General features: G+C 31.8%; 1 protein-coding gene across 1 annotated transcript; it reads left to right on the top strand.

Moving 5' to 3' along the window:
- Positions 1-578: 578 nt before the first annotated feature.
- Positions 579-25443, top strand: LOC113513247 (testis-expressed protein 2). The gene is made up of 20 exons (XM_052903614.1): positions 579-807; positions 1188-1640; positions 2553-2659; positions 2900-3041; positions 3184-3707; positions 4297-4384; positions 4827-4980; positions 7507-7722; positions 9705-9775; positions 10117-10319; positions 10895-11016; positions 11301-11466; positions 13219-13338; positions 14962-15120; positions 16800-16989; positions 17495-17598; positions 18058-18179; positions 18931-19015; positions 19468-19607; positions 20037-25443. The coding sequence occupies exons 1-20, from the start codon at positions 789-791 to the stop codon at positions 20224-20226; spliced, it is 3375 nt and encodes a 1124-aa protein (XP_052759574.1). The 5' UTR covers positions 579-788; the 3' UTR covers positions 20227-25443.

Genomic DNA, 25443 nt, shown 5'->3' with positions numbered 1-25443 from the left:
TTTATAGATAATAGAATCATTGGAAGAAAGTAGAGTAAGAATAGAAGTTGGGAATGAAACACGGATGTCCGATTAAGATAGTTAAGTGAAAAATATGTAATAGTGATGCGCTTAGTAGGTAAATTTTTGGTATTATAATATTTTAGTATTCATTAAAAAGAATTTAATGATGATCCGAAGCTGATAACTCAAAAAAATCGTGAGTACTTATTCAGGTATATTAGCATTCTATCAAACTGGAATGTTTTTTCTGAATTATTTCAGAAGTTTACTTTTATAAAGAAAAGAAAATAAATATTCTCTAATTTAATATTTTTTTTCCTTTGAAGAAAAATTGACAAAAAAAGATCTTGCCATTCGAATGATCGGATTGAATCAGCTACGTTCATACATGAACAATTACTAATGAATTATTTTAGCGATTAGAAGAAGCAGTACAGTAATTGAATAAAATTAGAAGTCTAATGATATTCGAATAATAATTTGAATTACTCATTCAAATAGTAATCGTATTAGTAACTTCGCGCATCGCTACTTCGAACATCCTGACATGGTACGCCACTAGTCTGGTAGTGTGTATTAATAATCATATGTAGATGTAAATGATCGTGAATTGTCAATTTATGTCAAAATAATTTCAAGTCTAGCTACATAAAAATTGCAGTTAAGAGTTTCGCGATCTCTTTATTGAACATAATAATTTAAATGTACAAAGTGAACATTTCTTAATGATTTTTTTATAGTTTTCAAAGTATGTAGTGTTGATATTTTGTCATTTGTTTTCTGCTATGGAGGTCTCCGGCGCAGGTATTTTGACAATAAATACTTTCGATATTGCTCAACATATGGTCATATTTTTTATGTCTTAATTATCTCCTTAAATAATCCGCATTTGCGCAGTGGTTTTGTTTGAAAACCGGTTATTAACATTTAGTTCATTAATTTGTATTTGCATCAATGTTTCTTAGACAACAAAGACGATAACAAACAATAGTCGACTCAATCCCAATATAATACATTTGGGAGTTGGTATTACTTCCTTTGTTTGTCTCATACACGGCGTCTATGTTTATTTTTAGAATGTATCATTTCAACTAATTGTCCTTAATAGTCTTTTAAGAAAGAGTTCAGATTTTTGTTTATGTTTAAATCTTAATGGATTTCTGTATTAAAAATATGGTTTTCAGGCAAATCACCTAACACTTCCCTATCATTTAGATATAATGCTAACAATGAGGAACTTGAAGAACTATACAATATTTGTGATGATGATCCTCCTACACCTCAGTGTGAACTACCATCAAGCACCCAAAGCGAAAATGCCAGTCCTAAGAGAGGTGACAAATCTTCATCAATTTTAGAAAAATATTTTAAATCAATAAGACCTGAAAAACCCACAGAAAAAATTGAAGATGTGAAACCTGCAGATCCGAAACAATCTGATGAGCCTAAACCAGTGGTACCACCTAAGGAAGTGTCTGCTTCTCCCATGAAGGAATATTTAAACCGTTTAGGTAAGAGAAGTACTTCTGAAGCAGCTCCAGACACAAAAGAAAGTAATGAGACATGGAAAATATTCCATGACTTTAAATTCAAAATAGCTCAAGCAGTGGAAGATATGAAAACCCGGTCTGTTGAAGGTCAGTAGCATTGTTTTACCATTATCATTCAGAGTATAAATTTTTTTTTTAATAAATTATGAAATTGGTTCTAAAATCTTACTTAAACCTTATAATGAGTTAGAAATAATTCAGTAACCACAAGTAAAAATATATTTATTATTATGGCAAAAATTATATCTATCATGCAGCGTCTATAACCAGTTTACTATCAAAAGGTCCATATACTCATTTGCCACCATAGTTGTATAAAATGAAACATGCATTGAGAGATCAGCTAATAAGTCTTTTATTGAATCATACAATATGATCTATTTTAAGTAATGTATTGCATAGTACCTAAAAATTAAGTTTAGTATATAAATTTGTTTTAAAATTTTTCTGAATTGTCATAAGTTGCATCAAAAGAGGCTAAGCACAGAAAAGAGAGTCCATTTTTCATTACATTACAAGTTGCATCTAATTTTATCTTGAATTTTTTTATGATGCACATTGTAAAATACATAAATATTTTAACCTGTTTAGTACAACTGTACAATACACATATTTTTATATATAAATATGTCTTAGTCTGGGTATTTTATGCATATGTATAATATAAATGTATTTATAAAAAAAAATCTAGTATTTAAGAATTCCTATCAGTTGACTAGTACCCTTAGTATAGTATTTATTATCAGACGATAATGAATACTATACTAAGGATAGATGATACAGTGTAAAAAAAAACAAGTTTCTCAGAATGCTCATGAATAAGTAATTGATGAAACAATATCTTTAAGAAAAGAGACCACTGGTAATCGGTTCTTTCATATCTCTGAAATAAGATGTAAGGAATCTTCTGTGAAAGTATACTATATCAGTTTACTAATTAATTAACATTAATTGTCATCTGCTGTGTTAATAAAATAAAATATCTGTTATCTTCATCAGAAACAAAAGAGAAATCAGTTCTCAGAGATAATTCTATGTCAGACTCAGAAGAAAATTCGGCCATCAAAGATTTGGACCAACAAAGTGTTGGGGATACAGACAATCAGGTAAAAACATTTAGTTTGTTCATAAATTACACTGCTTTTTTTTCTAAACAAATTCTCCTTTCTTTCTTATTTTTTTCTGGCTGATGTGGTCACCATTTTACTTTTCGTTCTCTTTATTTTCTCTCTAAACATATAATCAGTCATAGACTACTTACAATTTCAAATTAAATCTATCTAATAATATTGATCTATTGTCATATTATAAATTACAACATATCCTATATTTTTGTGTATTTTTAGGTATCTTCTTTAGATAGCAGCATGCAGAATTTATCAGAGGTAACTCAGCCTTTAACAGCAAAGGCGACAGACCGCGACTCAAGTCTTCCCGTCGATATAAAGAACCATTCTGATTCAAGTGACGATACACACAAAAATTTAGGTAAGTTTATTTAACAATTGAGATACCAGTAAAAAATAAACATATACCAGCTAATAGACCTATGTTACGTCATCAATACTATGATGTAAACAGTAAACTAGTCTCTAGAACACTGGCAATAAGTTTCAAAATATTTTTCCAGTTCATAGTGATTCGGCTGACATTTCTAAAGACTTCCTAAATGACGGCAATTTGATGGACGTGGAATCTGGTATAGAGGCATTAGAGGATACAATAGACGGTTATGGTGACATCTCAAATGTAGAAACAGAAAATCAGCAGAAGAGCAAAACTAGGTCTACAGAGTACAGTCCTTCACAACCGCCGCCTACTCCAACCAACTTTGGGTTGCCACCAAGCAAAAGCAATGTTAAGTCAAAGAAGCCTAATCAAAAGACTTATTTCCTAAAATTTTCTATGTATTTCTTAACGTTTTTACTACTCATAAACTATGTTTTATTTCCTGAATCTAACATTTGGAATGGATTTTTACTGGGTATATGGTTCTTCTGTTTTGCTAGCAACCTCAAACAGTGGTTGCTAGACAATTATTTCAGTGACGAACCAAATAGGGGTAGTTTTTTCCAATTGAAAAATAGCAGTGCTGTGCCTACTGCATACACTATACCTTCCGTCAAGGAGCATACACCTCTGAAGAAATATGAGGTAAGAAATTCATAACTAATGATAATATATAAGTCCAAAGTAATTTAGCCCCAAAAAATGACGACGCTTTATGAATATTAAGTTTACAAATTAAAATTTACAATATACAGGGTTGTTACTCTACGCGTGACACCCTTTATTGAACTTGTTCATTATTTCGATTTATTATATTTGACTTTAATGACACTCACTTTGTTAGATAGATACTCTTTATTGTTTCCTCCAAAAGATTACAGAAGTAAACTTCTTACAAATACAAACAATTACAAGAAAAGATAACACTGAGAAAATAACGGGCGGCCTTATCGCTAAGAGCAATCTCGTTAGGCAACCTTTGGATTGAGACAGTTTGACCGAAGTCACAGAATTATGCTTGTTTTTTTTTTTTTTTTTTTTTTTTTTTTAATAAATATGAAGATAATACATACAAAAATGTGAATATATAAATGTACATTTTGTTTTTAACTATACTGTATTCAAGTATATAAAATTGTCTAATTACAGTCCAATAAGCTTTATATAATTGTACTATTGTAATATTTATGTGTCTTACAATGAATAAAATTTTAACTAGTATGGCAATTTTCAGGGCTGGATAAACCACTATAGATTTCCGGATTACGATCCTTATACATACCATATTAATAAAACAACAACAGCTTTTATGAAATTGGAAGGTAAGTGACTTGGTTTGACTTGGTTGATAAGATATAATAAATAAACTGTTTATAAGATTAAACTTCCAACTAACTTCCCGATAATGGAAAACATTATTAATAGTGTTAGATGTAGGCACGTCAAGTATTAAGTTCTCCATTACACTAACAAATACTTAATATACACCTATCAGATCGACCTCCACGTGGTTCTTCTTGGAAACCATCGTAGTTAATTCTTGGTAATTTCGTCCCTATTGGCCGACTGATTTGATTTTCTCCTTATCTATCATTTACTGGTGCCCCGCCAGCGATCACCAATATCATAAGCGCGATTACCATTCCATTTTGACCCTATTAAAAAATGCCTCAACACTCAATTTGGGAGTATAATCAAGGTCATGAACATATTTTTATTTTTATTTTATCTGTAATGTTACTAAACCCATATGTATGTCACCAGGTTGCAACTTGAGAATATCATACACAAGAACGAAGGTGCCAAAGAAAGCGTTGTGGGATGAAAAGATAGAAAACATTGTGTTTTACCAGCATAGACTATATAACTTGACTGGTGCTCGAGTCATACTATTACCTAAAGGACTTGTAAGGAGAAGGTATTTTTTTTTTTATTTATACAAATATTATATCTTAGTAATATAAATAAGGTTACTATTAATATAAATTTATTTTACAAAAATGGAGGTGATTTTCAGATAGAATTGATAAACATTATGCATTCTGTCTCTGATAAGGCGTGTCAATTAGATAGGTATTTCATTTCATTCGTCCATATTTCTGAACTAATCACTTCCACCTCCCAGCAAGCTAAGTTTGGGTAAGCGCGTGGTCGGGGTATTCCCCGATCGAAATACAAAATAATTTTAACCTATTGACTACTTGGTTTTTATCAGTTGCCATGCCTCTAACGCCTGAATCAAATCAGAAACTTTATATTGTAATTACTTGTTGTTAAAAAATCTTATGACAGGTAAAATTAAAATATTGTAAACTTTTGTTCCAAATTCTGTCTCGTATTTTATTTACTGTATTAATAAACAATAAATATAAATAAAAAATGGAAAACCAAACACGAACCTAAGTTCTTTGTCGGAGAAATAAATACGCCAGTAGAGCTATAGGCACGAAAATATTAGATCTGACCGGGGCGGTCAAAAGGTTAAGCAATGTCACATTCGTTTTTGTTTCTTTATTTAGGTACTCAATGATTTTTTAATAGGAATATTAATAATTTATTATTTATACATATTTTAGTAAAAAATGCACCGCTTACTTAATTTTCTGCCTGGTTCTTGGTTGACTAGTAGAGAACGCCAATAAGAGATGAGTCCGTCATATGTAAACTTACTTATTATTAATACTTATAACTACTTAAACATATTACGACTGTAATTTACCATTACTTACATACGTATATTATCTATTTTCCTTGTCTGTCCCATCCCCCCCCCCCCCCAATTACCTGTATAAATATATTGTATATGATGACATAATAATGTCAACATTATGTGATCGGAATATGTTTACTGATCAGGATAACAAGTAGCCTATATCCTTCTCTATTACATATAGTACGTGTATATAATTTCATAGTGTTTGATTAAGCTGCTAAGGCGCTATAAGAGAACAAACAAAGTTACTTTCACATTTATAATATTAGTATAGAGAGGCTTTAATAGCAAAAATTTTAATATTTTTTCAGCAGTCTAAACAAAATTATTTAAATATATCAACGCCTATCTAAAATAATTATAAAATCATGTTGTATTTATAGTAAAATAAGAAACAGGATTATAATTTTATGTATTATGCATTTATATGTTATGGCTCAGAACATATTTATTTAGCTACGCAAATCATGTTCAAGTATCTTACAATAGTATTTTATATCGTACAGTATATATTAACTCTGCTTTAAATAAAAACATAATTTGAATACTCGTTGACGTCTATAGCTATACATGTATTAATTAATTCTACTTTTTTTTACAACCGACTTCAAAAAAAGAGGTTCTCAGTTTAGTTGTATTTTTATATTTGCTACCTCAGAACTCCATCATTTATGAACCGATTTACAAAACTTTACTTTCAAATTGGTTCCATAGAAATATTATCAAAAACTGATTAGTTGATTTGTTATAAATCAAAATAACTGTTTTTGCCAAGATTGAAATCGGTGTTTTGGAGAACAAAATTTTAAATTGTGTTGCACAAAGTCTACTTAGATGTTCATTGTCAAGCAAGCGGCAACCTTCGCTAACAAACTGCTCGACCGAAAACAATTAGGTTAATGACCGTCTGTACTTCGCCCGTGTCTATTATCTACTTCGATCGCACGATATATTTTTTTTGTTTTTGTTTTTTAATAGATCAATATTCTATTGTGTAGATACCTGTATATTGAATACTATACATAGTCAACTGTGCTAAAGGAGACTCGTTCAAATATATACATTTCTTGTCGTAGTAGATACTTAATAAAAAATTCTTGTCAAGTGTTTATCGAGATTAAATGCTTTAAAATTACACCGACATAAAAATAATAATCTACTATAATACATGATTAAATATATACTACCAATAGCGTTTGACGGTTTGCTCATTTTTCACTATTATTTCAATAAAAAGAATGCCTAAATATATAAAAACAATTTTTATTTAAAATAAAATATCAATTTTATTTTAATTTTAAATTAACAATTTTATTGTCACATTAATAGGATAAATAAAAAAAAAATCATTTATCACAACGGCAACAGACAATAATTTATAATTATTTTCTATCAAACATTAGGTTTATCTTGTCTACTTGTTTCTATATACATATATTTACGGAAATATTGAATGTAATATTATATTTCCTTACCAATTTAATCATAATTATTTTTTGTAGTCATATTTAAATACCTAATTACTTCTAAGTGTTTATTAACATTATTATTTTCATATTATTTTTTATTTGAAAACTTCATTAATAACATTGATGAAATTTAAAATACTTGGTACTTAAAAAATATAATTTGCCTGAATTTGATCCGTCAGCAAATTAAATTAGATTGCGCCTTTTTTGTAAGGTATGTATAATTTTACAGGATTACTTGAAAGTAAATATTGTTTTATAGACAATGGAGCAAAAAATATCCAATCTGTATTATACTGAATGAAAAAGAGAAGATTCAAGTGTTAGAAAAAGAGAATACGGCTGCGGAAAAGAAAGTAGAAGGTGCTTCGGATAAGAAAAGTAAAGAGCAGCAACTCCAGCACGAGGTTGAAAGTATTGAGACTAATACTAGTCCAGAGAAGAAGAGAAAGTTTGTTTGGAGAAGAAGAGAAAAAAGGTAAGATAATATTATAGAATTTCTCAATAAAACTTAATAAAAATGTAAAAAAAAAATATAATTGGGCCAACTAATAGATAGTCTACTCATGTACAATAGCAGTATTGATTTGTGACTAATTTCGTTTAGAGAATGTTTCTAAGATAATTTCAACAGAACTTCGTTAATCCTCTATTGAAATAGACTTATTCTCAATAGTTTGGGGTCGACGTTAAAGGTTTTTTTTTTTTTTCTTTCATTCTTCTCTATTTGTAATCATTTCCGCATTTGCTCCTATTCTAAACATATTATCTTTCACAACCCATCCATGTCTTTTCAAGTCTTTTTTTACCCTTTTATTCACCTGTAAAACATTCTTTTAATTCCTGCGAATAATATAATATCGATTTTTGTCTCATTTATATATTAATATCATATACATATATATAAAGCTTATACGCAATTTGTAGGCAATTGCCTGTCATCATCTATACCTATAATAAAAAATAACTTTTCTCATACGTTTGTAACTATTAACTATCGTGAGTCATAGTGTATTGTAATCGGACGTCCCCGAGTTTAATACATAAGTATGAATGAGTAATTGTCGGCATCGACAAACATGATAAGTTTACACATAGACATAGACTTTTAAAAAAATATAAATAAGTTTTAAAAAGTATAATTTAGAAGTTTCGTCAGTTTGTGTATTTAAAGATAAAAGGTGCTTTTAACAGTTTTCATATAATCCAAAACTATTCGCATATCGAAATTTTTCAGAATCTGTATTTGATGTTTCACCTACATTAGGTACTGAAAAGATAATATTATCACGTTATCGTTGAAATTATTTAAGTATGCGTCACAAAAATTTTATCGGTGACTCAACCGACCGACTCTTACTTGGTGCTTCGGATTCAAAACTGCACACCAGAGGACTCCACCCTCTCACAAGTAGTTAGTTTAGTAATAATAGTTGTAATCTTATAACAATTGAATAAAAATACCAACATTGCCCATTAATCATTTTTTTTATACAACTTAGAATGGCAAACAAGCTGACGGCCCACCTGATGGAAAGTGGCAACCGTCGCCCATAGACATGAGCAGTACCATGGACATAACAGAGTATACTGTTTCGCCCATGATACCTCCCATGTGTTGCTATTCCTGAAGACTCAGGTGTTACTCCTCTGTACCCTGTAATGTCACTGCAAAGGACACTGGTTAAACAGGTGCGTAAGGCAAACAAACAAAATCCACATATATTACAAACTACATACATATTATCACACACACACACACATCAAACAATACCAACACACATGAATCCAGCAATACACACCACATAAAACTGCTCACTACACACAAAAAATAAAACACTAAACACTCAAACAACCACACAACATCCAATACAGAAACATTCTAAATATATGCATTTTCTTCTCAAATCCAGTCCCAACTAAGTGAGTTAGCGAGCGTAAACTTTTTTTTTAATCGATAATAATAGAATAGTAGCTAGCTTGCGCTATCAGTATACACTAACGAGGCATAAGTAAGGGATGAAAAGTAAAGATGAAGCAGGTTAGTTAGCCCATCGTGACAAATTCATTAATAAAACAATCACGATGGCCCAGAGGGAACCGCAATGAGATCGACTTAACAGGGTATATTATTATAGGCTAGTAATAGGGTTTCTAATCCCCATTTCCCCTTTTCCCCCTCAGCGTACACCATTAGTGCAATCTCACTTACCTTATGGGATCCATTCCTCTTAAATAACCTTAAAAAAATCTTGCGCTGTTGGTAGGTGGTAGCGAGATACTAATGTGGGATGATAATTGAGGATGAACGCTGGTCAGTTGGCCCGTCGTTAGGATTTAGACAAGAATTAACAGTAATTTCTAGGAGGTACCACGTGGATGTCGACCGCACTGACAGCTGTTAGTTCTCGTTACTAATGAACCCTTCCTCCACTAACGACCAGTAATTAATTTTTTTAGTGCATCTCATTCTGATGGAGAAACAGGAAGAGAAGGCCTACGACATAGACTTGTTAGAAAAATACATAGAGGTAACTATAATTTAGTACTTAACGTCTACATTTAAATGTTTAACAATTGTTAACTCCTATTTAACATTTATCTATAAAGTGTTGTGGACTTGACACTTAAATTGGTGAAGATATCGAAATCTTAAACCGATTTCGATGTTTCTTTTTGCATTTGCTAATGTTCATACCCGTTTTGGTACGATATTTATACATTTACAATAGAAGTAGCGATTTTTTTTTTGTTTATCGAAATGTTATTTTGTAATATAATCAAGTGTCAAGATTTATACCTGTTTATTAACTGAGATTATTTTTAACATGATAATATGATTAATTAAGCTATCTTTTATGCAATATCTCAGATAAGAAGACAGACAGTGTGTCGACATGTACAGAACCCAACGAAAGCCAAACTCCATCAGAAAAGGCGATCCATTTCGAAGAATCGTCATTTTTCGACGCGGAAATGGATCTCACCACGAAATCGGCCACCAGCACGAAGGAAGACGACGAAGAATTGGATGAGAACGAGCTGAGTAGGATTAAGGAATTTCTAGAAGAAGCTGTAAGTAGAAGGGATTCCAAACATTTTATTTTTATATTTTAACAAACACACACTTATATAACAAGTTTCTATTTATTATATAAGTAATACACAGCAATTCAAGGTAACAAACATTGTATAATTGAAATTTAGTATTTAAATTTACATTGTAGATTTTATCGTGTGAGTTCATGAAACATAACCATGCCAACCAATAGCAATAAAATCTTTACCTAATTACAATAGGTTTACTGTCTATTATTTGCCTCTGCTTAAACAATGGTTGTGCGATTATATCTATTAAACATTATCGACTAGCGGTATTTCACATCTTTTCTCGTGCCAATTAAAATAAATAAAGTATCTTGTGTTAATACGAGATATGGTTTATATGTGTACCAAATTTAATTCAAATCTGTTCTGCCTTTTAAACGTAACAAACATTCAAATCTCTTTACAAACTTCCACGTTTATAATATACATTATTAGGTAAATAAATTATTTACTTATACTAAAGTTTTTTATTTTACCTGTAGGTTTTATTCGAGATTGTATCATAATTTAGTATCAAAAAAATCTATATTTCTTTGTTTTAGGAACTGGATACAGCCACCGAAGGCAACGTGGAGGGCGAGTGGAGCGTGCATGTAAAACATTCCAAGGACAAACATTCACACTTGTACTTGTTCACACGCACCGGCCGCGATAAGCATGAATGGTCTGGTATATTATGTTTGTTAGGGTCTCGGTTCAATGCCTAAGCAATTATTACAATTTCATTATTTATATACATAATTACATAATTAAAATACATAATTATTCTAATATTATAATCTAGTTGTTATCCGTGTGTAATGTCCACGTGACTTTTTTGTTAATGTAGTGTACTGTTGTAAAATATACTTCTTTCAATTAAAAAAGACTTCTGAAAAGAATATTATTCGAAATTGCTAGTTAATATTAGCGATAAACGATTAATCGTTAAAACTAATTTCACCACAGGTTTCGGCGATTAAACACCGCCATATCAGAGGCTAACGCGTCGGCTGACTCGTCTACAGTTGAAGATAAATCGGTCAACGAACCACCCGTCGAAAACAAGGATGGTATTGAAATGGCTGTATACAAACTATCAGAGAAGGACACTGTAGCATTCGCCAAGACTTCAGTAAGTTTTATCATGTTCGGTCTTAAACTATACTTTAAACACACATTGCTAATTCATTTTGGGATGCGCCATAACTATTTATAATAATTAATTTATAGGTTTAAAAGAATTAGCTAATTGAGTAGCAACAATATTAGAAAACAGCAATAAACTTACATAATTATTCACTATTGAACACAAATACATTATTTTCCCTCCAAAAGATTACAGTTACAATACTAAGCAGAAAACATTACTCGAAATAAATCACATAATAACAATTGGTATCCTTATGACTAAAAGCGATGTCTTCTAGGTATCCTTTAGATGAAGAGAAGTAATTGCAAACAGTTTGGCAGAAAATACGTCATTTAACCCTTCCATAGACAACCGCAAAGAATCCTGATTCCCTGGAACGCATTTGGTATACATCGAATTGGTGGTCGCTTTGTATTTTGTTTGCTTTACAAACTCGTTAATCGAAATATTTCCTTTTTTTTTTTCACTTGCTGTTTTTTGAGCTATTAGACCGACCCATTGCCACTTTAGCTTGTTGATACTTTGGATTGGTATGCCCGATTTCTGCGGACATCTTAATTTTGGTTTTTATCACGTATTAAACTAACACTTTTTCTTAACTTCAATATTACATCACTCGTTATTGTGTACCAATCATTGATATGTAGTCTAATCTTAGCTCGTAATAAAGTGGTCCTTCGAACCGGATGTTTTCATTACTCTTTACGTTTCCATTCTTTATTCACATTTCATTTATTATTTATTTCAAAACAACTGACAATATATCAATATTCAATATTTAAAGAAATAGGATAATTAACTTACAATTAAAAACCCTTTTTATCGCTTTTATTACTAATTTATTCGCGATTCGATCTACAAAATAAGTAAATGAAAAATCATATTGACAAAACTAAAATATAGTAAACTAAAGGGTACAGATGTTACTGACATATCATTAATTCCTTACATACTAATATATAATTATCATGTGTAATAAGTATGTAATATGTATCTATTCTTAACATTTACCTCTCATGTCATATTCTATTTACGCTTGGGCAGTCATGCTTTTCCTTTCCGCTTCATTTATCAGGACTTACTGCAAAATCTTTCATACATTTTATAAGGGCATATTATATTGTGTTACATATAATAAAACTTTACTAGGTTCTATCCGCGACTTCATTTACGTGACCGGAATGATGTTTCATAACGATTGTGCAACCCGTTAAGTCGCCAAACAAACAAACTTATTTTCACGTTTATAATATTAGTAAGGATTATATTAACAATTCTGTTTTTTAATATATATTGGTTTGACTAGACCAAATTCAATGGAAAAAAATCACTCTGTTGCACACTCTCTAGTGTAACTGAAGGTCAATTAAAAAGAAAAAAAACAAATGAATGTACGATAGTTAGTATTTGGAATAATACAGAAGTAATCCCTATTACAAAACGGAAGTATTCCACTGAAGTGTGGATTTTTTATCCCTCCCTTATCAAAGTATGGTCTTTATCAAGTTTTGTTGCTTTAAAATTTTAATTATATTTTGTATAATTATTATATGGATTCACATAACATGTTAAAATCTCTAATTTTAAAATCACATCAATTCATTCCACACAAATTTGACTTGAATATAAATTATGAAAGTATTGCATAATGATTCCAAATACATGATCAGTGTAAACACTATAATAGTAAGGAATGTAATTATTCACACTGTATAAATAGCTATATGTTTACAGAACAAAACAAACGACACAATATCAGAGGGTGTGACGATAACGTCGGCGTCACAGCCGTTATCGCCCGATATGGAGACCTACGAGAAGAACTTTTGGCCCTATCTACTTAAAATTATACAGGTGATAATATTTTTTTTATTATATATAATATAATGTTCATTTATATTGTTTATACATTTGAATCTCTAAATAATATAATATTTACATACTTTTTATTATAATTATTTCCAATGAAGTTAGCATCATCGTGATATTAACATACCAAATGCAATATTTTTTTAAATAATATTTCTATTTATTATTATTATTTATTATACTAAACAAATAGGGTAAAATTATAAAAGGGTAGTATGCTTGTTTGCCACCTTTGTGGTATGAAAAAATAAAGGGTTTTCCAACAATCTGTATAAAGAAGTATTATTGCTTAATATTATTTTTTGTCTATTTTATTATTAAAGGCCAAGTATAAAAAAAAGAAAATGTCAATTTCGAATAAGAATTGATGTAATTGCAATAGGAAATAATATAAATAAAATGTTCCAAATAAGAATTATACTTCTGATTTGAGTGCTCGATGCTCAAACCCAGTTTTCATAAGGACACATTATTTCAGTGATTTATTGTGCTTGTACTGAATAAATGTATACTTTATAGTCGCACAACGTAACACACAAACAAACATCAAATGTGGGTGTGACGTGTCAAATAGAACCGACTCCACGCGAGCGTTCTAAGAATAAAAAGAAGAGAAAAAACGAAGTACTTACTACTTAATACTTAGTACCTTCTTCTCTATACCTGCTTAGTATTGCTATTGAAATGTACATAAAAGTATTATTTATAAATATATAACTGGTAAAAAGTAAATTTGTGTCAAGTCTATCTTAACAAGAGGCAAAGGGTGGATAGGACCTCGGGCGCAGAGTTCTAAACGATGCAACCCGACTATATATCTATTTAATTTTAGTAGTAAATATTTAGAAACATGATACATTTTTGTATAGGCAGTAGTATATACTTAGAATACACATCAGAGGGCTGGCCGTTCCCTGATTGGTAGGAAATGATTAGAAGTTACCCTGTATATAATTATTTGTATATAGTTACATTAGAATGAGGTAGATTGGGGCGCCATCCACACATTATGTTTAATAGTATTGTTAATGATTTAGTTCAGTAATAAAGCACTTTTATCTTATTCAAATTTGTTCTCTAAATGTAGTTATTTTTTTACGCCACATTAATTCAGATAATTACATTTCTGTTTTGCCAAAGGTTGACTAGGAGAGAATGGTATATAGAATTAAGTCCGTCTTTTGTACCAAACATTTTTTTGTAATGTAGTCAATAAAGTATAAATAAATAGAAAGTTTTCAATTGAATTGTAAACGAAATGAGGTCTTAATTTAACTTTTTTTTTTATACCACTGAGGTGGCAAACAAGGATACGGCCCACCTGATGGTAAGTGGTTACCGTAGCCTATGAACACCTGCAATACCGGAGGTATTACGCGTGCGTTGCCGACCCTGAAAAAAAACTTCTTTACCCCCGTTTTGAAGAATGCTGTAGACTGTAACTGTATATTTTATTTAATAACTTTAAATTATTATGTAATTGTTTGCCAATTTTGACATTTATATTTTTAGTCAAAAGTACTTACTGGTCCCAGGCAAATTCATCAAGAATAAAGACCGTTACTGTATGAAACAAAATTTTAAATTCTATTTCATGTGTATGATCAGCCAAAAGGCAGCCCGCGCGAGTGCGAGTGTCGCTCGCTGCCCGCGGAGGTGTCGTGGGTGAACACGGTGCTCGCGCGGCTCGTGTTCGACGTGATGCGCGACCCCGTCATGATCAGCAAGCTGCAGGACCGCATACAGAGGAAACTCAACACCCTCAAGGTTGGTCTTCATCCTCTCCACTTCTACTATAACAATTTTTTTTATACAACTTAGAATGGCAAACAAGCTGACGGCCCACCCGATGGAAAGTGGTAACCATCGCCTATAGACATGAGCAGTACCATGGACATAACAGAGTATACTGTTTCGCCCATGATACCCCCCATGTATGCCATTCCTGAGGACTCAGGTGTTATTCCTCTGTACCCAGTAAATTCACGCCATATCCCACCCTTCAAACCGAAACACAGCTATGTAAACACAACTGCTTCACGGTAGAAACACGAATGGGACAGTGTGATAGTGTTGCCCTCTGGTGTTAAAAGTTTGAAACAAGAGAAAAATGAAATAGTGCTCTGTCGATATCTTATCTTTAATTTGCATATGAAGCTAAGCCGTTGCATGTCGACCCATTGGGATCTTTTGTTTCCCCCTGCCATGTACTATATAGAACCTATGCGATATGCCACGATTTAAGATATCTATAGTTCCTTGGCTCTGGATAAGCCAATCCCAGTAGAGTCATATGCATACTTGCCAATAAATCAAAGTTCCCTATTAGGTGTTTCATGGATTCCGATTCCTCACTGCACAATCTGCAAAGTATGTCCAAAGATATGAGTCTTGCCTGTTGTCTGCCACCACTGTAGATGAGTTTATCCTCTCCCTCAGCTGTCACGCTATCGATATACTATAGTGTAGGGGTACCAGTGCATGATGATGAATATTGATGAAATCACCGGGAATTAATCGATGGTCCTTAGGGAATACCATACGAAAGTCTTCGTGGTTGGGGGTTTATTGTTAACAATGAGTCAATCATTGGCGTATTTAAGATTATTTTCCAGGGTGTTGTCTCTAATATTATTTTATGATACATAGAATGGTAAACAAGCTGACACAAACAGTTGCTTCACGATAAAACCATGGATAGAACAATTGTACGGATAGTCTCCATTTACTGGCAATATTGGGGTATGTCGCGTCGATCTTCACGCAGTTCCCCTTGAAAACCATTGCAAATTCTTAATTCATTGTCATTACATTAAAAAAAAATATTACCCTTCCTTATGTTAATTATTTTTTTTAATGGATGACAATGGAATTGTTACCTCACCTGCACTAACGGTATACGCTGGCGGGGCACCAGTAAGGGATGATAGGTTAGAATGAAAACGCAGATCAGTTAGCCCACTGTGATATACTGTGATAACCCACGATAGGATCTAAGCTTTTATTATAATTATAAGACTTTGAATTAATCGAGTGATGGTCACGGAATACTTATATGTACTTTATTTGATAAAATACTTTGTCGAAATGACAATTAACGTATCTTCACACCAGATCCTGTACTAGGTAGACTGGTGAGAGCTGAGTGCTAAATATATAAACACTACTTGTATTTAATAGATGATAATGAAATGGTAACCCCGCCTGTGCTATCGGTATACGCTGGCGGGGCACCAGTGAGGGGTGAAAGGTGAGGATGAAAAAGCAGGTCAGTTAGCCCATCATAATGAATACACCTGGAATTCAGCACAAAGGTTTCCAGAAAGGGACCACGTAAAGTTCGACCTGATAGGGTATTTTACTAGCAATAAGTCCACATTACTAACAATCCCTTCCCCCTTTATGTTAATCGATTTATAATGTTACCTCGTGTGGTATATGGGCAGCTGCCGGCGTTCATGTCGCCGCTACTGGTAACGGAACTGTCGCTGCGCGGCGCGTGCCCGCTGCTGCAGCGCGTGGCGGCGCCGCGCTGCGACGAGCGCGGCGTGTGGCTCGACGCCGACCTGCGCTACGACGGCGGCGCCTACATCGCGCTCCTCACGCAGATCAACCTCATGAAGCTCAAGGAGAAGAGTGAGCAATCTGTTTCACGCTATTATTGGCGCGCTTGCGACCGTATACGTATCTATTATTACAAAATGTATCAAAAACTTAACACCCTACTGACCGACTCAACCCACTGAAACTGCATAGAAATGTTGCATCTCTGTGCATCTTTTACCGAATTTATCATGGGGAGTGAGCAGAGGTGAGCTCTGAGGAATTATTCGGATACCCGCCACAAACTAAAGCTCCATCCCAACCATCTGGATGAATAGCGGTCTTCAACCGTGCGTTTTTTAAGGCACTTTATTCCACGCACAACGACTCTTTGGAATCAACTTCCAAATCTCTATACATCACATTAATGTCTCTATACATCACAATTTATTAGAAGTGGCTATATCAACTTGAAATATACACGTTACCCCATTAGTTAGTTCTCTGTTTAGACCATAAGATACTTTGCGTAAAGATAAATAAAAATCTAACCTTCCAAACAGATAACATACTTTATTCAATATGGTATTTGTTACAGATATGACTTTAGAAGAACAGCTGTTAGCGACAGATGAAAACATAGTTGAACACGACTTGAACACATCAGTGACGGGTGTTGTGTTCTCTGAAAAACAATTAAGGGTTAGTAATGCAATATGCAGTTCAATATGAACCAGACTATAAACAATAACCTTGCCCCCTACACGAGTGAAAAACTACGGTAGACACGTTTTCGTTACCGCACGCATGAGTCAAACCGCTGTTAGTGTGAACTTAATGTTTTTAACAGTGTAGCGATTTAACAGCTTATATTCCAGTGGTTGCAGGTTTGATGTCCACACAAGTCAAACGTTAGTATTTATGAGTATGTCTGTTCTATGTATTTTCTATGCATAATTTCTATGTATTACAAACAGAAAGAAAAATTAAGTAAAATATTTCTATCTATTGTCTTTCATCAATAATATAAGCTCTGCTTAATTTGGAACTTTATAGCCACTTTATAATATATCTAACGATATCAATTTATTATTTATGAAGCTTGTTTAAAGTTTGCCACTTGTTAATAAAAATGAATGTAATTTTGTTTTATTTACATAGAAAAGAAAGCCGGCCATTTACGACTCGGAGGTGGAAGATTCGGCTGAGTCGAGTAGCGACGACGAAAGTCCACCACTACAGCCTGTCGATAGCGCTGATAACATACCACTATCGGACGCTGCGTAAGTTCTATATTTTTATATATATAATAAAATAAGATCGTGTTCCACAAAAACAAAGATTTTTTTTATACCACAAAGGTGGTAATTAAATATACAGCCCATCTAATGGTAAATAGTCACTGTAGTGAAACTGACTTCATTTGTAGCAAAACCAGATATATTAATATTAAAAACTATTCGTGTTTCTACTGTAAAGCAGTTGTTTGCATGGCTATGTTTCGGTTTGAAGGGTGGGATATGGCGTGAATTTACAGGGTACAGAGGAATAACACCTGAGTCCTCAGGAATGGCAACGCATGGGGGGTATCATGGGCGAAACAGTATATTCATGTCCATGGTACTGCTCATGTCTATAGACGACGGTTACCACTTTCTATCAGGTGAGCCGTCAGCTTGTTTGCCATTCTAAGTTGTATAAAATAAAAACTACTAAATAGATTTTGATAAAATTTCTATATGGATGACCAATCTGTAAATATATCCTTACAGATAAAAAAGGATTTTCGAAATTGGTTTACAACTAACGGAGTTATGAGGTAACAAACAAAAATATATCCATATTGACAATCTTCTTCTTTTTGAAGTCGGTTGAAAATAAACCAGGGTGAGACTGTACAAAATATATGTAATGGGTACCTCTGTCCTACTCGGATTGCTGTCACTAAATAGCTAGCTATGCTACCTTTCCATAATCAACTATGGAGCTATGATTGCTATTTGAATTTTTAAATAAGCTTTTCTTTTTTTTTAGATCAACAACGACTGAAGGTGGTTCCTCGAAAAAGAAGTTTTTAAGAATGGTTGATAAAATAGCAACAAATAAATATTTCCAACAGGTACAAATATTCCATTATTTATATATAATATTGTAATTGTGGACATTTTATTTGAATTTGTATTTTTTGATACCTGTATCTCGCGACTTCTTCCGCATAGATTAGTATATAAAGTATTCTATGTTTCAAACTAGGATATAACCTACTACATACCAAAATTCATTCAGATCAGTAGCCTTTACATGAACTAGTAATAAACACCCATCCTATACAACTTTTCGCATTTATAATATAAATAGGATGTATCCTTGTTGATATTATTGTTGTCAGTGTGTTTGTTTGTTGCCACTTGATGCTTTAACGACTCAACTAATCTTTAAGAAATTTGGTATACAAGCACTATTTGAGATAGAGAAGGACTTAGATAACTATTTAACCTCAACAATCAACATATCCTGGTACAATAAAGCATATACAAACAAACAGATCTAATGTGTACCGTACATGTGCAGGTGACAGACTACAAGTACGTGAAGAGAGCGATGGAAGGCCTGTCCAACACAGACATCAAACTACAACTCGAGCTGCATGGACTAGAGGGTCGGCTGGCCGTCAATCTGCCGCCACCGCCGCACGACCGTGTGTGGATCGGGTACATATTTTGTCTATAAAGAAATCGTAAAGGGCGAAAAGCCTTTATTAATTCCTGTCCCTTTTAGAGAATAGGCAAATAAACCTATCAATTTTATAGAACGAGATGGCTATATCCGACATTTTGCTTTTTCTCATATGTGAAGAAATGATAGTGTATCTATAGATAAATTCATTTACCACTTGTCTAGAAAAAGAATTTAACTTTTTCGAAAATCTTCAAAAAACTTACATTAACTATTAGCAAAACTCCTTAAATAAAACTTTTTACTTTTTCTTTTGACATAGAGGTTTGACTATTTTAGTAATTATTGCAAAGGCTTGCTTATGTATCTATATAAGACATATATGTGACTATAATTCCTTTAATTTTTATAACTATATAACGTCGACTTGTATCTTTGACTTATTCCGTATTATAAAACTGCAGATTCCGCACAAACCCGCAACTAGTGCTGAAGGCGCGGCCGGCGGTGGGCGCGCGAACACTACGTTTTGCGCACATCTCCAACTGGATTGAGCAGAAGCTCAGCAAGGAATTCGAGAAGGTTCTCGTACTGCCCAATATGGAGGACATCATTATTGACGTCATGACGCCCACGCCCGTCGAATTCGAGTAGACGTGCTATGGTAATCAGAGATCATGAATTGCCTGCTTATTCTATCGCTTGACAGGAACAGCCTGCTGTTTAATTACGGTGTCTTTTAAATTAACGCCACTGTCTGCGATTTAGATTTCTCGGTTTATATATTCATATAAAAAGGGTGTATGGGAACTCTTTCATGAAATAAAATAATAATACTTATAAAGAGTAAATACATTTTTTATTGTAATGGTAAACTACAATTTTTTTTAAATGCTACCGAATTTTTAAACACTCACGTAAAAACTACATTATCTATGAGGTACACGCGTTGTATTTTATTAAAAAAAAAAGACTGCAAAGCCAGATAGAGTCGTTACTTATAAATAAATAAAACATGACAACGAGACACTCCAAATTTATATAATTAAGAAAAAGAAGAATTAAATGTTCTTGCGAAATGCCAGTTTTATGAAGAGTTTCCTTCGCACTTACATATTGCTGTATTAGATGAAGAGTAATATTAGTAACAATCGGTAATCAGGTGTTATGTGGTTCATTGTTTAACATGTAAATGTACAACGCTGTTTGTAAGTAGTTGTTATAAGAGAGTGCAGAGAAATTAATAGTTATCTAAACTGTTCGTAACAACTGAGGTAACTAGAAGAAGTAGTACAAGATTAGTTTTAAAAATAGAATCAAATAAGTTTTTTTTTTATTTTGGTTAAATTGGATGCTTAAAATTGGTCAATATTTTAATTTGTTTTTGTCATCGTGACTTACTTTACAACCTTGTCCAAATTATTATTTCCTTCATCACAACTCTTATAGGTTGTCGCTTGTAAGGAATACTGAAAATAATGATAAGAAATATGTTTACCTACTAATTTTGTTCAATTTGAACATTTATTTACAAAAGACATTACATGGACAAGGTGTAATAGTCTCAATAAGGAAGAAACTATCTTAATTTTTTTATATCACCATGAAAGACATAATTATAATGACTAGAAGTAACTTTAAAGTTACGCGTTTTTTTACAAATACGTATTTAAATTTATTTTCGTGACTTCGCAATGTTAGGTAAATCGTATAGACATTTCCAACGTTTCGAGGTAGTTTGTACCGTGCGCGGAATAGACATGTCGGTACTATTTAAAATTGCTTCGCGACACATTTCGAAAATAAATTTAAATGTAATATTAAGATTAAAAATTATGATTTTAAATGTAGCTCCCATATAGATTAATATGGTTTGAATATATTCAAATTATTTTCAACGTCGAATATGTGTCACGTTTGTGCAACGATTGACAAATAACAAAATATATAGCCAATGTTGGTTGAACTAATATATGGCAGAACAAACATAGCATTTATACTAATTACACTTAGATATAAATAATTATTTTTGTTCCGAATGTTGAAATATTTTTCATATTGTATATAAATAAGAAATTAATTAAAAAATGTATTAATATTTAATTATAACGATTGTTAAAATGTGCTTGTGGTTTATGTATTAACTGGCTTATGTTATATTGTTGTATAATATTTGGAGTATGGTTATTATTATTTTCCACTTAGTGTGTACGTATTTAATAATTATTTTTTTAATAACTGAATGTATTTATGTACTAGTATTTTTCACGTTTATAAAACAAAGTGATTATTAGAAAAAGATGTTAGTAGGAAGCCAAAATACAATTTTTTTATTATTTTTACCGATAAATGCTTAATCTCCATTTTTAATAGAAAATATTTTCCTGTAATGTGTTGTCAACTAAAGTAAGATAATTCGCTTAATAATATTAAACGCTAAAACTATCTCCTGTCTAATCCAAAGACATGCAATTGCAATGTCTCGCGACTACGCGGATGTATTGTACGCCATTAATTCGAAAAAGAAAATTTTTAATGGACGTTGCGTGTACCGTTTATATTTTTAACTGAGGAATATGGATAATACTTGTCGGATGTTAGGAAAGGACCTCGTTTCCTGATACCCGACAAGTATTATTCATATTCCTCGGTTATATGTAGGTGTGTTAGATGCAACATGTAGCCTCAACGGCTTGATAGATTTTAATGAATGGAATGACGTTTAAGTATGTCTTAATTTTATAAATTCTTTATGCAACATGAGAACGGTATAAAATAAATATATCCGCTATGAGCTAAAAAAGGAATGCTAATATTATATAAAAGAATAGTCGGATTTTAGTGACGTGTCTACTACTGCTTGACTGTTTATTGTCAGGAGCTCTTTGCTATTCTTATGTACTATGTCGATGATGAATCTTGCCATGTGAATGTCAACGTTATCACTTACAACATACGGTATCAAGCTATTGTCATAAGATTTTTTCATCTAGTACCTAGTGAAAGTAATAGAAATTTAAAACTTAAAAAGATAATTTATATCAACATACTAGCAACAGTTGAATTAGCATAAGTTGTAAAAAATAAATAAAAGAGTGACAATAGCTATGCTATTCTGTACTAAATTTATCCTACATCACTTTTTCTCATTCTTTGTCTGCATCTCTATTACCATACTAAGATTTCTCATCGGCATCTTTTGTATAAAGTTTCCCCCCTATATTCTTAAAGAATCAAATTTTAATAAAAATCTTCCTTAGTGCTTACCTAGTTTATTCAAAGAACTGTGCAAAATTTTATGCTTCTAAATCTGTCGGTAGAGGTTGTACGTAGTCTTTCGTTTATTTCGATGTAAAGAGAGTAATAATGTAATTTTATATTTTCATGTGATTGGATTTACTCTTTAAATTTCCTCACACGTCTTCATTACGATGGGTCATTTCTAAGGCGTCATTTCTCTAAATTTATATCTAAAATTAAAATTTCAATTTAATGTCACAGCGGAATGTTTATTGTAAGGACCAATATGAACTAATTTTCTAATAGATTTAAGTCAAAATTCTTATAAGTTTAGTTTATGGTGGTCCATAAAACCAAATTATCAAATTAAATTCTTAGGTTAAGAGGTAAGAGAAATGGCACCTAAGAATCGTCCCCAGTCGTAAAAGATTAAAATCACACATTTTGTTATCTACCTTATATCATAAAAGTAAATCTTATGGTATTGTACCGTGCTACGTTAAATTATAAAAGTGTTAACAGACAACGTACAACCTAAACGGTGCTGCTGCAAATTATAAAAGTGCTCATTAAGTGTATGTAACGACGCCATTGTCATTAATCGTCATATTTGTGGCTTCGTCATTTATTAACGTCAAGTCTGTGAGCTTCCTATCGGTAGGAATAAATGTTTCGACAATAATTGCGTTACTTATAATCGCAGTATCAAATTTTATATGAAAACATTATAAATGAGAATTAAATATTTCTATTTTCAAACTTTATATTAGTATGAAATATCTAATATTTTTGTAACAAATGAATCCACATCATTGATGGTTTAAAATTTTCTATGGCATTTGTTATTTTCTAATTGGATGTTTCGTTTTAATTTCGTATTAATCTTTTCTCTCACACAGTTTGGGCAAATGCATTTTTTGGCTATAAATATAAACATTAATAATATATTTCATGAATAAGAAATTATTTATCGAGTATTATTAGTTTTACAAGTACTTTTAAAGAATAAGTCGCACAAGAAAATTAGAAACTCTTAATTAGCCTCTCTTATGTTATTGTCTCTTATGTTATGTTATTAATAACCGGATTTTGAGAGTGTGGGAGGCCTATTAGGAAAATTAAAGGATCTGTACACTATTTATTTATTACATTGTATGCCAGGTGCATGTAAACAATACAATTTCACTTATTTATTGTGCAATATTACAGCACTCGTATTCCAATATTGGATAAGATAAATTGGTGCATTATTATACCTAATTATGTGGTTTAGATGTGGGACGTCTTATGTGGAAGGCTCGTCCATATCTCGTATGGACATTTCAAAGGCTGACAATAACTTGCTCAAGAATTTGCTATCTTTGTATCTTGACTTTAATGAGCGGAAGGCAGGTTGAATGCTATGTAAAATAATCGAATTTATAATGAAGTTATAAATAAAACAATTTGAAGTGAAAAGGTGCGAGTAGTATTTTTTAGTGCAGGAGAAAATAGATTGCCAGTTTAATATTGTTCTGTGTATTTATATATAAGTTTTTTCTGCGCTTTAGTATTTTAATAATTTGAGTTTTAAGTTTTCATACTGCGGATCTTTTGTAATCATTCACATATAATGCCAAAAAAAAAATAGATTGTTACACTTTTCAATGATTCCGCACGTACTGTGTAATGAGGTCTTATGAAAATTTTGGATCAATGTTGTTCGTATACCATATTAATATATTCACTATTTGCTGTTATTACCAAATATAATGAATTTGCCAGAAATGTATAAATTTTTCCCATTTTCACTACTACATATCACAAATTATGTACCTGTTCTATTTTGAAGTTGGATCATCTACAACTTGAACATCTTTTACATGCCAATCATTATATTGAGGAGTTAATAGATTTTAATGCACAGTTTTTGTATATAAATGGTGTAAAATTAATGTTATTAAGCAGTATGGCAAACTAGAAATGTTTTCATGATGATATAGTCCTGATGTAAAGTATTAATTAGGACTAAAATTGCCTACATAAAATAACGATTTCCAATTGTACTAATAACCCCCTTGTATTAAATTAAAATCTAATTGCCATGTAGAGAGATGCATGATATGTTGTAAAGGGTGCAAGTTGTATTATTATAAATGTAAATTGAATATTGGGGCAAATTCTGAAATGGGATTTGATAAATTTATTTTTAAAATTCAATAGTTAACGTTTAAATGCATGAATTTTCAGATATGTAGCGAAAAACATTTCAGTGTCTGCTCCATATTGCAAGACTTTGAATTCCGATCCAATTTCTCTATGTACATATCGTTTAAAATATATTTTTTTTTTAAATATCTTTTGTTACAATATTAATAATTTTATTTTGTTTATTGCCCACGTAAAGGATATAATTTATGTTAATTTCTCTTTATTTATATAACTATTATGATCACTGAGTGATTGATAACTATTTCCACGGTGTACCAAAATTGAATAAATATGTCTATGTGTACATAGTTTATCAAATTATAAAGTGTTTATGTGATATTATATAATAGTTAAGAGTTAAACCGTGCCGAGTAGTTTTTCTATGTGGTATCATCTATCAGTTGTGATTTTTTTTTTCAGTAAATGAATTGCTATATTTAA

This window comes from Galleria mellonella, unplaced genomic scaffold, assembly GCF_026898425.1.
Source record: "Galleria mellonella isolate WM207_F2 unplaced genomic scaffold, CSIRO_AGI_GalMel_v1 utg139, whole genome shotgun sequence".
NCBI lineage: Eukaryota > Metazoa > Arthropoda > Insecta > Lepidoptera > Pyralidae > Galleria > Galleria mellonella.
This window is presented reverse-complemented; position numbering and strand designations above follow the sequence as displayed.